At 34.6% G+C, this 16,485-nt stretch overlaps 1 protein-coding gene and 1 non-coding gene across 2 annotated transcripts; one reads left to right on the plus strand and one right to left on the minus strand.

Moving 5' to 3' along the window:
* Positions 1 to 4,693: 4,693 nt before the first annotated feature.
* Positions 4,694 to 5,170, plus strand: LOC131064067 (1-aminocyclopropane-1-carboxylate oxidase-like). The gene is made up of 2 exons (XM_057998093.2): positions 4,694 to 4,795; positions 4,883 to 5,170. The coding sequence occupies exons 1-2, from the start codon at positions 4,694 to 4,696 to the stop codon at positions 5,168 to 5,170; spliced, it is 390 nt and encodes a 129-aa protein (XP_057854076.2).
* Positions 5,171 to 6,958: 1,788 nt separating this feature from the next.
* Positions 6,959 to 7,031, minus strand: TRNAK-UUU (transfer RNA lysine (anticodon UUU)). The gene has a single exon. It is a non-coding gene; the product is annotated as a tRNA-Lys (tRNA).
* Between the last annotated feature and the right edge of the window lie 9,454 nt (positions 7,032 to 16,485).

Below are 16,485 nucleotides of genomic sequence, written 5' to 3' on the forward strand. Positions count from 1 at the left end.
AATTGATCCCACTTCCTCTATTAATTAAATGAATCTTCATTTATTTAATTAATTCATTATCCTTTTCCACTTATGACACATGTCATTCATCTCTTAATTCGTACACTACCTATCCTCTTACTATTTTCTTATTTTCTCTATCTACCCTCTAATCCTAGCCGACCATTTATCTTTTACACCTCTCAATATTATCCCTCCATTTCTTATAGTGTCTTCTATATAAGGAGATGCTTCCTTCATTATCAACCCTAATCGAGGCTTTCAAACTTTGATATGCGATCAAGCCTACTTGCAACCATATTTTCGTTCTTTGTTGAGCTCTTGGGCACACATAAAATCTGAGAGCAAATATATCAAGCAAGATCAATGGAGATAGGAAGAATGGAGATCCAAACCCTATTGGACATGTGTTGGTATAATCTTTGTGATTTCATTTTATTTGCATTGTCTTAGGTAATATTCATATGTTATGGTGGATGTTTGTTGTTGTTAGGCTAGGGTTTTATGGTTGAATCTATTCAGTCTTTCAATATTGTTGTTTCCATTTTTACCATAAACAGCTAGAAATAAGGGAAAGCTTATCCCGCGCATTGTCGTGGGGATAAAAGGAGTACTGCAGGATAAGACAAAGCTAGTTCAAAGGCTTATCCTACAGACGGTAGGAACATAAAGGAAAAGGGCTTGTAGGCGGAAGGCTAGGAGCAATGCAGGATAAGGATTCCAAGGTAAAGCACATACAAGCTTATCCCGCAAGGATAGAAGAAGGGGTAAATGACATCGCGGGATAAATATTCATAAGTACTGCTAAAAACCTCGAGTCTTACGTCCTTTATCTCCTAGGAAGGCCCCGCGCATGACCACTTAACCCATGAAGTTCTCCACGTGTTCTAAATAATCACTTAAGTGTCATCCTCAAGTGACAGCTTGATTGCATGGGATAAGATTTCCTTAGGAAGCACCCCTTGTTTCTTATCCCGCAGGTTGTTTTAATGAGAATCTCAATCTTCTGAGATAAGGAAATGGTAATATTTAAAGAGCACATCTTATCCCGGGACACATTTGTATCAATAATTTGGCACCGCGAGATAAGAAGAAAGAAAGAATTACAAAGGAGTCCTTATCCAGAGAAAGCAAAGAGCAATGAGGGATAAGGAGCGATCGAAGGAAACAACTTGTAAAGTCTTATCCCGTAGGATTTCCAAGCCGCTAGAATTGCATTGCAAAGCAACACGAGATAAGCTAACAAAGAAGGATGCAGTTCTTTTCTTATCATGCATGTCCCCGCAGGGATAAGAAAAGAGTCCCGAGATAAGAAAATACTTAAGCAAAAGGTAAAAGGGCTTATCCCGCGGGGCAAGAAAGATCCAGAACAATAATGAAACTCAAAGGTGTGTCGCAGGATAAGAATTTTGAAGGGGAAATAAGAGAAAGCCTTATCCTGCGCATCCCCGTGGGGATAAGAAAGATGCTCTGGGATAAGAATAGGCTAGTTCAAAAGCTTATCCCGCGGATGATAAAACACAAAGAAAGGGGCTTGCAAGCGAAAGGAGAAAGGAAGGGTTAAGATGATTATGGGATAAGATCTCCAAAGAAAAAAAATAGAATCTTATCCCACGAAGATAGAAGGAATGGCTAGAGACACCACGGGATAAGTAAAACAAAGGAAAATTACAACAGAAGTGGTGCAGGAGCACCTAGCTTTTAACCATTTTGTTGTGCATTTTCCAGATTTTGGTGTGATAGTCCTTATTTGGACCAATGTTCGAATAATGGATTTCTTGGAGGTCCACATGTGTGTTGGATAGTCATTTGAAGGGTGATTGTCACCAAGATTATGTGTTTTTCTCAAATTTGGCCAATGAGCCCTTGTAAGCCTAAAATGGCATAAATTTGCATTATGATGTAAAACATCTTGTAAAGCCTCATTAAGAATTGAGGCATGTCATTTTTATGTTATGGAGTCATTCTAGGAGGTTTAGTATGAGTATAAATGCATAAAAGGCAAAAATGCACATTTGAGCAAAAGTTGTCATTGTTGCTTGACAACTTTTTGCAACTTTTGGAACAACTTTGCATTTTTGAGAAAATTGGTGGTTAGGCAACCAATGAAGAGTTGGTTATGACAAAAATAGAATATAAAATGCTTTGAGAATGATTTTACATGGGTTGGAACATCTTTGAGCACGTTTGAATAGAATTTGAAGACAATATCCAGATTTTACCTTGTATTTTCTCATTTTTCGAGCAGCAGCCCGTACATAATGGATTGATCTTGCTAATGTTATTTCATGGTGGTATTTTCTATGATATTTTATTGCTCAGGAGTTGTTTGAATCTTTCCTTAGTGAAAATTTGAGGTGTGTTTATAAATTGTCTCTTATTGTACTGCTCTCGATCTGAGCAAGGGTTTAAGAGCCCAATCATGGTTCCAACTTGAAATCCCTTGAGTTTTGCTTAATGACCCTTGGGATTAAAGTCATGGAACCCTTGTACAGTGTATATATATTTTTTAATGGCCTGGAAGTTGTTGGGAAGCAACTTGTTGTCATTTCCTAGGCGAGCTCTACCATAGCCTGACTAGGAATATGACTGTCAATTTTGTATTTGCTTGGAGGGATGAGAAGTTGTGAATGTGCCAAGTGTTTGGCATGGAAGTGTGATGCAAGATAGAGTCTCATTGAAGAGGTGGATATCTTAAATGCTCAATAGTTGACAAGGCCACATTTTATGTATAACCTATCATTTTAAATCCTTTCCGTTTATCGTTAGGTCATAGATGTAATGGTGGATATCTTTTGTGCTTTGTTTTCCCTAGAGAGAAACCCTATATTATAAGGGTATTGTATTATGTCTATGCAGGGTGATGTATTATTAGAGTCTGGTAGTTGATGATTTGCCTCTAGGTCTCCATTGGTGATACTCTTGTGAGAAGCTTTCTCTATAAGTGCATTGTAATTTGTTGTTGATTTATGAATAATATTTATTGGGAGGCTTTTGGAGTGTGGTGTTTCTCTCCTAAAAGTATTTTCCCCACATAAATCATTGTGTTGTGGTATGCATTCTATTATCTTTATTTATGTTGAGTTTCTCTAACTTTTATAAAGATCTATAAAAATTTTGCATTACCCTCCTCTCAAGGTTAGTGTAGAAAGTTGTTCTGCTACTTAACTTCCTTATGAAAAAGACTAGGGGAAATGAGCATTTTCAACACTTGGTCAAATAGAAGGAACGTATTCTTGAAGATGCTACATGGATGGCACTTACACACATTTCTACGAACGGTCATAATATTAGTGAACTTATGGATAGGAGCCCATGAAGATGCCTTTTGTCCCTTGGCAGTTTGATGTAAGTGCATCATTAAGGTTATTCTAGATATTTCTAAATCTGAAAGGAATTTTTATTTGTAACCTCAAAACAACCCCACATATAAGCTAAATCTATTTAATGTAGCATATAACTAGGTGGTTAAAATAAGTGGTTTGGATTCTCCTAAACGGGAGGATTTGAACAAATTGGTTTTGGGCTTGAATTAGTCTATTTTTCTGTATAAAAGGAGGTATTTTTTGCAACGGAAAAATGACGAGAGTTTCTATGCAACATTTTTTATATGAATAAACTCCCAATTATAATATATTTTTAGATATTCGTTAAGCTTTATAGATTTTCTTTTGATATGGTTGCATAAGTTTCTGAAACCTAGGTCTTATGATATGCGTATGGGCCATAGAGTTACGGCCATAGTTGGGGTTTTGATGATAATTCGTCTTCCCCTTCATGTGGATCTTGCAGTTTAGAAGATTTCTCTATTTGGACAGCATTGCAAAGAATTAATAAAGATGTGAAGGTTCCTAAGTTTTTTTCAAACGATGTTCATTCCTAACTTCGGTTACCTCTTGGTTAACTATGTTGCTTTTGTTCCCATTGGCCTTTTTGATAATTTTTAAAGTGCATATGGCTTGAATTTTACAAAACCATACTGTGTGACCCTTTTTTCTTACAATAAAAACATGCATTTTCTCGTTTGCTTCTATTTGATTGTTTATAACTAATGCGTTAATATTGTTCTTTCTATTATTATAGATCATCTTCTATATTTTATTTTGTCCTCTTTTCTTCTGCTAGAGTTGTTGTAATCATATATTTGAAAGTTTTCTAAGTTATTTGATTAAGTGTGAAAATAAAATAAAATTATCATATTTTGAAGGAAAGATGTTTAACAAAATAGCTTTAGCATTGTCATCATCTATTGGAGCCTGAACTTTTGCTATCTTCCTAACTAGAGACCTCAAATTACTTATATGATTTGACATTGTGATTCCATCTTCCATTTTGTCCTTTAAATATTTCAATTTTTAGGAAGAATTTTGCATTGACTACTTTTCCTTTAAATTCTTTATTCAAGTTATCCCAAATTTTCACTAGTTATCTATCTAAATCTATATGATGTAATTCGGAATAAAAAATAAAGAGACCAATAATATCCTTGGCTTTATCATCTCTGCTACTCCAATATAATAACTTGTTTCCTTCTGTATTTTGTTTTTCTTTTCCACTTACTATTTCCCATAATTTTTGTTCATTATTTACATTTTTATTTTCATTGTCCAAGTATGAAAATCGAATCTAAAATATTAGTCCAATGGAATCTCCATCTTAGAAAATAAAAACTAACATCAACCTTATTACTCCAATGGGCGTTGCAGTGATTGACATGAAAAACATAGACGGAGGAGATAGAGAGGTGATCATGGGTGAAATAGCAAAGCCCTGTGAGAGCACTGGTTTCTTTCAGGTGAGCTCGATTGATCGTATTTATAATTGCAAAACTTACTAATTATGGCAAAAAGAAAGATGAAGTGATTTCGTTGTGTGTCTGCAGCTTTTGAACAATGCAGGCATAGAGCATGAACTTATGGACGGTGTAAAGAAAGTTTGCCGGGAGCATTATAAGCTCAACAGAGAGCAGAGCTTCAATGACTCTTTGCCTGCAAGGTTGTTGACCAACGCTCTTGACAGCGATTTTATTTTGTGTTTGCAGCTTTTGAACCATGGCATAGAGAATGAACTCATGAACCGTGTAAAGAAAGTTTGCTCGGAGCATTATAAGCTCAACAGAGAGGAGAGCTTCAATGACTCTTTGCCTGTAAGTTTGTTGACCAACGCTTAAGACGGCGATAAGATTGAGAATGTTGATTGGGAAGGAATCAGTTCAGTTGATGCCGCATGGATATATATATGTATTTCCTATGGATATAATTATGTCACCTTCATTTCCAACTTGTATATATGTATTCCCTATGAATTCCATGATGAAAATAATTAGAGCGTGACTTCATTCTTTGTCCTATCTAGTGATCCAAAGAGGTATTATGTGCCATGGCTTTCTTATAAACTTGCTCACGATACATAATAATAGACGAGGAAATTCTCGAGTTTATAAGGGAAATCCGACATGCCTATTTTAAGAAACACTTCCCTTACTAGTATGACCATAAAAATTAAAAAATTAAACCTACATAGAACTCCCTACATAGGAAATTCTCGAGATTATAAGGGAAATCCAACATGCCTATTTTAGGTGACGACAAAGGCAGGTTGATTAAGGTGGAGAACCTTCAAATTTACAAGCATTAAAATTGTGTTGGAACTAAATTATCAGATCTCTTATTGATCTAGATTGAAAATGTATTCTAATTAGAAAATTTTCATGCTTCCATGACTATAGGTTTTATGTCAATTCTATCAGATTTCCACAATTCATGATAATTAAGTGAACAGCTTCTGGATTTGATTGTGTGCAAGTTTTTAATCATCAACGTTTCGGATCACACTTTGTGATCCATCATCGGGATGAATGAGACTTTGAAGAAATGAAAAATCCTGATGATGGATCACAGAGTGTGATCCGAAACGTTAATGATTAAAAACTTGCGCACAATCAAATCCAGAAGCTATTCAATTAAGCTTTTATATCTTCCATTTTTATTTGATTCTCAAAGAAAATTATCTCATTTTCTACTATTGGACTACTTGTACAATCCCCACACTAACATCCAAGAACCACTACTAAATCAAGATTCTTAATATATATAAATGATTTCTCTATTATTTTTGTTTCCAATAGGTAACCATCGTTTAGAAATATTATTTCAACTCTTGCAAATAAAAATCTATTCTTTGACTATCCTAATCTGTATAATGTCAACAGGCATCTGGATAATTTTGAGTAGTCACAAAGATTCAATATTCGTTACATGCATCCATGAGTATTTGAGGTTATAGATAGTCACAAGAGCATACTTCAAAAGTGTTTTTGTTATATGTTATAAATAGTTATATAGAATGTGACAATTTGAGATAGGTACATGAACTCTTTCTAAAGAGATGTCATCCCATGAAATAAAATGATTATTGGAAAGATATAGCATTGCACATTGGAAACAGTTATTTATTGTTATATATCATTATTTTATATTAAAAAATATAAGAATGGATCAAAAGATTACAAGGAATAACAAGTGACAAATAGATACAAAACCTATAATCCTACCAAATAAGAAACCTATTTAGTATTATCCTACCTAAATTATCAATTATATGAAATGAGGATTTTTTTATATTTTTTTCAGTGTTTCACTAACTATGGTCTAAAATGATAAAGAAACAATTCCAAGTTTACATTGCTCCATATTACTTCTTTCAATGACTATGATCTAAATTGCTCTATATTACTTATGAAAATATAGATACATAATATAATATAATTTTGATACATATTTTTTCTTTTAATTTTTTCCAATATTTCATTTCTCAAATTTACATTGCTAATGAAAATATCTTTCACTATAATATAATTTACTATGCAAATCCTAAAATTTTAAACACTTAATTTAGTATGAAAGTCCTAAAATTCGAGAGCCAAACCATTATATGTATTTGTAGTATTATAATACTCCGCCGTCTGTGGGAATCGAACCCACGACCACGTGGTTAAAAGCCACGCGCTCTACCAGCTGAGCTAAGACGGCCAAATGTTTACCATTTTCAAACATAATTATTAATTAAATATACATCCGCACGTTTACAAAGTCTCAACAATTTGTTACAGGATAAATCAGTGTTTTGGAAGATCGATTACACTTAGGTCCTTCAAGAGGATATTAGTCTTCAATTTGTTGAATTAATCATTTTAAAGAATTAAAAAAGAAAATATAATTAATGTCTAATTTTTATTTAAAATAATTGTAAAAATGTCTTTTTTCTATTTTCTTATTAATTTATATTTAAAATGATAAGTGTAAAATTTAATTTTGCCAAAAAAAATTACATCTTTTTATACATTGAATTGATTAAATGAAATATTAGAATATAAATTTTTTAATGATAACATTCTACATGTTTTCACATGCTGAACATAACCTCCTTTTGAAGACATGTAAATTTCACTATATGGTGAAGGTGTACATTAAATTAAACGATGCCCTTTAATAATACAACATTATTTTTCGTCATTCATTTCATTTTTCCCAAGGTAATGATGATGTTGAGGCAATTACATAAGTTGAGATTAATTTTTATAATATACCAATTTTTTAACAAAATATATTGAAATTAATATATGAAATTGATTTTTAAGATAGTATTTAAAATTAAAAAATGGATCAGAGCTCTGCAAATCTTCATAGTTTGCAGAGGCTAACATGGCAGAAACAAGGTCACTATTCACAAAATCTTCCAAAGAAACCCCAAGATCACCAACAAGGAGGATTTAGAAGCTTAAACGACACCACTTCAAATCAGAATATGCCTACATTTGTCTCAGGATCGAATAGGATACCCCTTGGCAAAGGTGGATGGTCATCCATTCAAAGCCTCGAGAGACACTCAGGAGCTAATCCAAATTATAGAGCACCCAGGGGGCCATATCCTTGGTCAAGATCGGATCGAGAAGGGTTAGATAGACAAAGAAAATCAATGAATCAAGCTCAATATGGGTCCCGAAGGTGGAGGAAAATTTTAGGGTTGATAAATCTGAGGATGTTGAACTCTATGGAATCTAAAACAGATAAAGGAATTAGTTCGAGAAAGAGTCTTGGAAGTAAGCTCTTTGTCATGCCATTTGATTTGTTAGCCCCAAACGCTAATCAAATAAAGGAGAAAGCTTTTCTAGTTAAGTGGTGTGGTGATGGAGGGAGCAATGTTGAGATCATGGATTGGTGGAGGAATTCCTTCTCTGGAAAGTTAAGTATTCACCCTATCCAAAATGTTTTCTTCCTTATTGAGTGTACAGATTTAAATTTAAATTTCAAAATTTTATATAGAAAACCCTTATTTTTCAAAGGATCTAGCTTTCATAGAATCAACTGGACCCCTAACTTTGACCCCACTCAATATAAGTCTAAGAAAACCCCAATGTAGCTCGATTTGATAGATCTACTTGCTAAATTTTGGAATGAGAAAGCCCTTGTAAGGATAGTGTAGTATTGTAAATTGTCAGTGGGCCAATTTACACCTCATGTTTGTGCCCCTACTTTATCATTTCTCCCCCTCATCTCCTATACAAGTTCGTTCAGTGCCTTAACTCCAATTTTGATGACATGTACACCCACCAATTGATTTCTTGGAATGTTATCCTTCTCCCTAAGGCTAAATCAAGGTCCGCGACTGAGAAGGATCAGGGCACTAGCACCTTGGTACTAGGACCAAAGCGCCTAACACCATGGTCCCTCTTAGTTGGGCCCTATTTCTTCAGCTAGAAATTAAATTTATGGCTTTGCATGATCGTTGGAGGTTGGCCTAGTCGGTAAATGACCTAGATTCACCTATATAAAGGCATTTGATCAACCTAATTTCATCCAAGAATTCTAAGTCTTCATCTCCAAGCAATCAAGTATTTGTGCATCTGTGAAGTGTTCATCAAGCATTTTCAAAGATCTTCATGGTTGCATATATTCTTCATCCAACAATTGTGGAGCAAAATTACATCATTCATATGCAAGCATGTTTGTGTGATTAGGTTTTTGTCATGTCCATGTCATTTCATACAACATATGTGCTTACATTCAAGAAGCAAAGCATCATCATCAATAATTGTAGATCTAAGGTATATCTTTTCATTATTTATTTCAATATTTGCAATATTTGATTCAAGGTTAATTCCTAAATTGAGGTTTGACTTAGGAAAACCCCTATTCTCAACCATTTTCTCTTCTGTATTGTGTGCAGGAACAAGTGCAAAGCTATAACTTTCAGGATCGGCATAATTCAGAGAGATGAATAGATTCCCCTTTGGACAATGAAAAGTGTAGAGGACCAACGTGATGAGCATTTTGGTCCTGACAATTCAAGATAACCTTCTAGGAACATATCCAAATACTCATATATTACTCATATCCAAGTTTGTGGCTCCATTTGATGATCTTAGCTCATCGTTCATGCATATTTACTTCAATTTCAGTACATTCACCCTAATTTCAACATTTTCACAATTCAATTTAAAAAGAGCATACCAAATCTTAACTAGTGAATCTAATCAGAATTCTCAACCCTATCCTTGTTGATTTGAGGCTAGATCTATTAGGTTCACCCCTCTTTAATGTAGTGGTCCCTAAGAAAAAATTAAGGATTTTACTTCATCATTTGGTGAACCTGACATGAAACACCTTAATTTCTAATTTATGTTGTTAGATCTAATTGTTTATGCATTTTAAAATTTAAATTCACATCTACAAGGTTGATTTTCAATTGAATTCCATACATTTAGAGGTTAAATTGACAAAAACCCTATTTTTTTTCTAAAATTGAACTTATGGGTTATCTAATTTGGATTAATTATTTCATATCTGACTATTTATGCAATTTAGAAGTCAAACTTGCACTCATAGATCTCATTCTCAATTGAATTACATAAAAACCCTAATTTATAATTCTAAAATTGACTTGTGGGTTGCATAATTGTTAAATTGTGTTTTTAGATATAGTTCATTATTACATTGCATCTTTCAAAACAATAAAAAATAAAAAGAAAAGTATTTTATGCATTTTTAATTGTGTTTAAATTAGCTTCTTTCATTGCAAGTTTCATTTTTCTTAAATTAGAAAATGTCTCAAATTTCTTTTTGCAAGAGGATGCTCTTAAGTTGCAACAATTTAAGATTTGTGAAAATCCCCTTTATGAGCCTTTCAATGACTCATCTCCCAAATTTTCTCTCCCTAAAGAGGACATATTAATGCAAGAAAATATTTGTTAACACTTCTCTCAATAATATCTCTCTTTGGGATGAACGTCATTAGAGGATGGTGTAGATTGTTCTCTTAATATGTTCCTCCTTCATGAGGGTACCTTGGTGAAAGGGGATGATAATATGGTAAAAGAAGGTGATATGAGTGATAATTCCTTTAAGATTGCCTCGCCTTCTATTCATTTCAATTACCTTTCTCTTAGAGATGAAGCATCAATGAGATATGATAGAATGTCATGAAGATATTTTAGAACAAGAGGATATCATCATTTCCCATCATGTTTTAAATGATCTCTCTCCTAAAGATGAATAACCTAACCAAGATCCAATCAATGTTATTCATGTGGTTGAAGAACCCATAATTATTGTTAAGGAGGGGGTGAATTGTCAACCTAATTATCATGCAATTCCTTACATATATAATAATTAAATGTTTGTTGTGGATGTTGACGAGAATATACAAATTGAAGCGCAATATAATTTTCTAGTTCCTACAATCCTCTCGCCAATTAGGAAAAATACACCATCCAATTACACCTAAGAGTAAACTCTCTGCTAATCCTACACATGGGATACAATGGACAAGTCTTAGGATGTGTGCAACAAAGTCTTGAAAGTTATGAGAAACCCCACTTTTTTAATAAAAAGAAAGATTTATAACCTCTTTCTTTGTCAACATCCCCTCCTCCATTGTCTAGTGAATTTAATTTTTTTCATTTAACTATGATATCACAACAAGGTGATGTTTTGCCCAATCCTCTTTAGGTCAACTTGATTTCTCCTCTTTTCCCTAAACAAAGACATAAACTTCATCTTGGTACCCAGGGACCAAGGCACCCAATGCCCCTATCCCAAGACCATGGCACCCAATGCCCCTATCCCAAGACCATGGTCCTAGTTCCATGGTCCTCCCAATTCAGATCCAAATTTTAAGTTTCTCCTCCAAACATAGATTTCAAAGTCCATATTTCCTGGTTGCAACTTTGAAGACCATAAAAATAACATAAAAGTAGCATGCGATAATGGATGGCATATTTTTCATACTCATTTCAAATAAAATTCAAGTTCCTATTATGTTTCTCCTCACCCTATGACACAAGTAGTTACCTTCATTAAGGGCTCTTTGTCATAAGAGGTGATGCTTTGTCAATAGCAAACACCTTGGGGTAGAAAAATAGTTCATTCTTGCCTTTGTACTTGGGGGGCAAGAATCTTAAATCCTGTCTCTTCTCTTTATCTAAGGTTCACTATTCCATTTAGGGGTTGTATTGTTCATGTTTTAATATCCTTTCTTGAATGGAATGGTATGGCTCTTATGATTAATCTCTCCTTAGGGGAGTATATGATCCTCATCTAAATCTTTCTCTTTCTCTTTGAAGATTACCTCTTTTTTAGAGTTTCATTTTACATATATTAATGTCTTTTCTTGCATTGAATATTCCTTCATGTGAGTAAATTGTGAATTTTCTTATTTTTAATCTCTCCTTAGAGGTTGTGTAATTCTTCTCATTATCCTATTCTTGGGGGGAAATGATCTTTCTCTCTTTTCCTTTCTAAGGATCCGCTTTTATTTTGTTGAGTGGTGTTTGCTTATGATTTGATGTCATTCATTGTGTGAAGTTCTTTTCTCAAGGATTTTCTCTTTTGCAAGAGGTGTATGTACTTGGATACAACCTCTTGTTCACTTGGCAATGTATATATATTATAAACTTACCCCTCACATTAGGTCAAACGCATGTCATCCTTCATCAAGAATCCCTTTCACCTAATCATAGGGGGAAGATATGAATTCTTGTTCTCCTTCCTTTGTTTGGTAGAAGATGTTATGTTTGTTCAAGAAACTCCTCTTGGAGGTAGATGTATTTTTAGAATATATCTCTTCTCCTCCAAGGATCCTCTCTACACTTGTTGCAATATATCTCTTTTTTAACTATCTTATTCTTTCTTGTAAGAGTATTTCCTCTTGAGCTTGGATTTATGATAATTGTTGCCTAAAGGATATCTCCTTGGTCTTGAAGGTGGGTATCCTTGTTTCTAAGCTTCCTTAAGACATCAACATAGGGCTATGTTACATCTTAAGTGGGCATGGGGCATACATATTTCCCGCTTTGTACTACAGTGTAATTTATTTTTGCAATTTCTTAAACGAGGTGTTCCTTCTCAAAACCATTGAAAACAAACTCTTACACAAGATGTTTCGTGCTAAAAAATAGACGTATAATTTAAATATATGTCTTAGACGAGGTGTGCATTCTTGAAACTGGAGAAAAAAAACTCTTACATGGGATGTCCTTGAAACCAATCATATATTTGTCTTAAATGGGGTTGCACATTCTCCAAACCAGAGCAAACAAACTCATATACGACATGTTCCTAAAACCATACTTGCCCCTTGGCATTTGCATTTTAATTACATGTCTTAAAATATTTGAAGCATGCTCAAAACTAGAGAAAACAAACTTTTATACGAGATGCTATACACTTGAAACCAAACATCACCTACAGACATGCACGATGACAAGTGAAACTAGAAAATATATCTAGACTATTCCTACTCTCCTCCCCAAAATGAATCACCTAGAAAAACATATCTAGAATGTGTATCCATGGCCTCTCTCATCATTCTTCTCATGGATCACCTATAAAAACACATCTAGAATGTGTATCGATGCTTCTTCCTTTCTTCTCACGAGATCATAGCTTTGTTATTTGTAGTTCATGGATGATACATGCTCTTTCTCTTTTATGTGATCATATGTGCTCTTGAGATGGCATTTTTCAAGAATGATATTAGTGGTTGAGATATTTTGATATCGAGGTCTCTTCAGCTAGTTGACTTGAGTTTTTTGTTTTTTTTTTTAGCTTTTTGTGTGTGTGTATTTTGCCTTTTGCCTTTTTCTTTATTTTCCTTTTTTGTGTTTGTCTTGTTTTGTGTTCTCTTGAATGTGTTTGAGTGAGTTTAAGATCCTATGATTCAGGGCTTAGTTCCTCAATATTAGTAATGACCTATACTCCTTGTGGTTGTGCTCCTCATTGCTCCTCTCCTTCATCTCTTTCATCTACTTTACCGTGAGTATTTGCATAGGCTTATATTCTCATTGAAGTGGGGGCCAAATGTAGAATTGCAAATTGTCACTGGGCCAATTGACACCTTTGTGCCCCTACTTTAACATGTCTCCCCCTCATCTCCTATCCAAGTCCATTCAATGTCTTAAATCCAATTTTGATGACATGTACACCCACCAATTCATTTCCTATAGTGTTATCCTTCTCCTTGGGGCTAAATCAAGGTCCCTAACTGAGAAGGACCAAGGCATGTGCTAGTCCTAGGACCAGAGCACTCAAAACCATGGTAGCTCTTAGTTGGGCCCTATTTTCAAATGGGAGATGGGCCCTATCTCTCCAATAGGAAATCAACTCTATGACTTTGTATGACCAATGGAGGTTGGCCTAATTGATAAATGACCTAGATACCCCTATACAAAGACATTTGATCAACCTAATGTCATCCAATCATTCTCACTCTCCATCTCTAAGAAATCAAGTATTTGTGCTTCCGTGAAGTGTTCATCAAGCATTTTCAAAGATCTTCAAGGCTGCAAATTCTTCATTCAATCATTGTGGAGAAAAATTACATCATTCATATGCAAGAATGTGTGTGTGATTAGATTTTTGTCATGTCTATGACATTTAATACAATATATGTGATTACATTCAACAAGAAAAGCATCATCATCAACAACTATAGGTTTGAGGTATATATTTTCATTATTTATTTCAGTATTTGCAATACTTCATTCAAGTTTAACTTCTAAATCGAGGTTTGACTTTGGCAAACCCCTACCCCCAACCATTTTCCCTTCTCTACTGTGTGCATGAATAGGTATGAACCTGTAACTTTTAGGATCATCATAATTCACAGAGACAAAGAGATTCCCCTTTGGATGGCAAAAAGTGTGGAGGACCAAAGTGACGAGGATTATGGTCCTAACAATTCAAGATGACCTTATTGGAACATATCTGTATACTCATTTATTACTTAGATCCAATTTTGTGGCTCCGTTTGATGATCGTAACTCATTGTTCATACATATTTACTTCAATTTTAGCACATTCACCCTAATTTTAGCATTTGCACAATTCAACGTAAAAAGAGGGTATAAAATATTAACCAATGAATCTAATTAGAATTCTCAGCCCTATCCTTGCTAATTTTGAGGCTAGATCTATTAGGTTAATCCCTCTTTAATGTAGTGGTCCCTAAGCAAAAATTAAGGGTTTTATTTCATCATTGGGTGAAACCCTAAATTTTCACCATTACAGATAGGTGATGTCGTAGGTTCTTTTTTAGGGGTGGAAGAGGGTTTCCTCAATGGAAAAATAGGGGATTTGGAAAACGCTTATGTAGAGATAGACTCAGATTTAGGGGTCTATAAAGAACTAGATATTCTGTAATATTTTGGAAGATGGCACCAGAAAGTGAAAGCTCTAAGTGATAGACAACCTGGTAGGTGCCTCTTAAGGGTGAAAATGATGACTGGGTGCTCAATACTTGAGGATTTATCAGGGGAGGGAAGTAGGGAACATGTGGATGCAGGAGTGAACCCTTATTTAGACCCTAATGAGGGAAGGGGTTGTGTGGAACTGTAAAAGGGAAACCCCCATCAAATGGGGAGGGAGATAATAGAATTAATTTTTCAATTCTAATAGTGCAAAGAAAAGATGGCAAAGAGGAAAATAAGTTGGTGGTGGAAGATGATAATATAATTTCGAGTGAAGCTGGAGAGACTCCTATGATGGAAGGGTATGTTGGTGAGAAGGTAAGTGAGCCTCAGATGGAATCAAGGGATTTTAATAAAGAGGATCTCACCCAACTTAGCAGTGAGACTGAGGATCTTAGTTAGGAAATCAATCACCAATTGTCTTTAATCACTCCAATAGAGAGTTAGTTGGGTAGCCTCAATATAGGGTTCCTTGTGAATATGTTTTCCAAAGAAGTCTCCCTTTGTAAGGATGCAGAACAAAAAGGGCTACCAATGGCTCCCAACTCAGTTAAAGAAAAAAAAATCAAAAGGTAGGGGATAAGGAAGTGAATACTGGAGAGAATTGGAAGTGATCTATGACTTTTGGGGTATATCTCAACCTCAAATAAGGAAAATGAGGATATGCTAAAGGAAAAACAATTGATGATTCATAAAATTCTTGAGCTAGAGGAGGAAGAGGAGGAAGATCAAGATACTCTTTTTGGTTAATAATTTAATCAAGAATCAGAGGAAGGGAATAAGGGAGAAGATACATTGGGAATTTGCCAATGTGGCCCCAACAAGGACAAACCACATTGTGGAAAATCCTCAGGTAAGAAGAGAGGTAGAAAATATATGGCAAAGCTTAGATTGTTGGATGGTACCACAGTAGAACAAACTAAGATCACCACTCTATTAAGTGTAGAGAAGGGGAAGATCCTTCCCAAGGAGACATGAAACTCCTAATAAGGAATGTTAAGGGCTTGAATGCCCCTAACAAAAATTGCTTGGTCAAGCATGACATTTCCTTGGCCAAAGTGGAGATAATCTTATTGTTGGAGACAAAATTGACCAAAGATGAAATGATAGGTTTTTCAGAAAAGAATTGGGTTTTGGGAAGTAGTAGTAGTTCAATAAAAGGGAGACTCTTATGGGTTAGCTATCCTTTGGAATCTAGGAAGGATCTCTTTTGAACCTCTTATAGACAGTAAGAATTGGATTGGTGCAGTGATAAGAAGTGTGGATAGCAATCTGAGGTTTATGTTAAGTAATGTATATGGTGCGACTACTACTAATATGAAAAAGGCGGTGCAGATGGAATTGAATGGTGTTTTAAATCATTTTCCCTTACCACATTCAGCAGTAGGTGGAGATTTCAATGATATTCTCTATATGCTAGAGAAAAGAGGGGGGATACAGAAGGAATTGCAACCTTGGGTTTCTTTCAAAGAATGGGTTAATAGGAATAATTTATTAGAGGTGGCCTTTGAGACTAGTATTTATACTTGGTACAAAAAAAAATTGGGTTTCAATCATGTACCAAAGAAACTAGATAGCTTCCTCTTCAAAGGGGATCTAGCAACTTTTCCCTTTGACATGAAGTCTAACATATTATCCTATTCAGGGTTGGACTATTTATTGGTGTAGTTAACTATAGAAGGTGATAAAAGACCTTTGAATTACCCATTTAAGTTTGAAAATTATGTGGATGAAGTATA

This window comes from Cryptomeria japonica, chromosome 5, assembly GCF_030272615.1.
Source record: "Cryptomeria japonica chromosome 5, Sugi_1.0, whole genome shotgun sequence".
In the NCBI taxonomy this organism is placed as follows: Eukaryota; Viridiplantae; Streptophyta; class Pinopsida; order Cupressales; family Cupressaceae; genus Cryptomeria; species Cryptomeria japonica.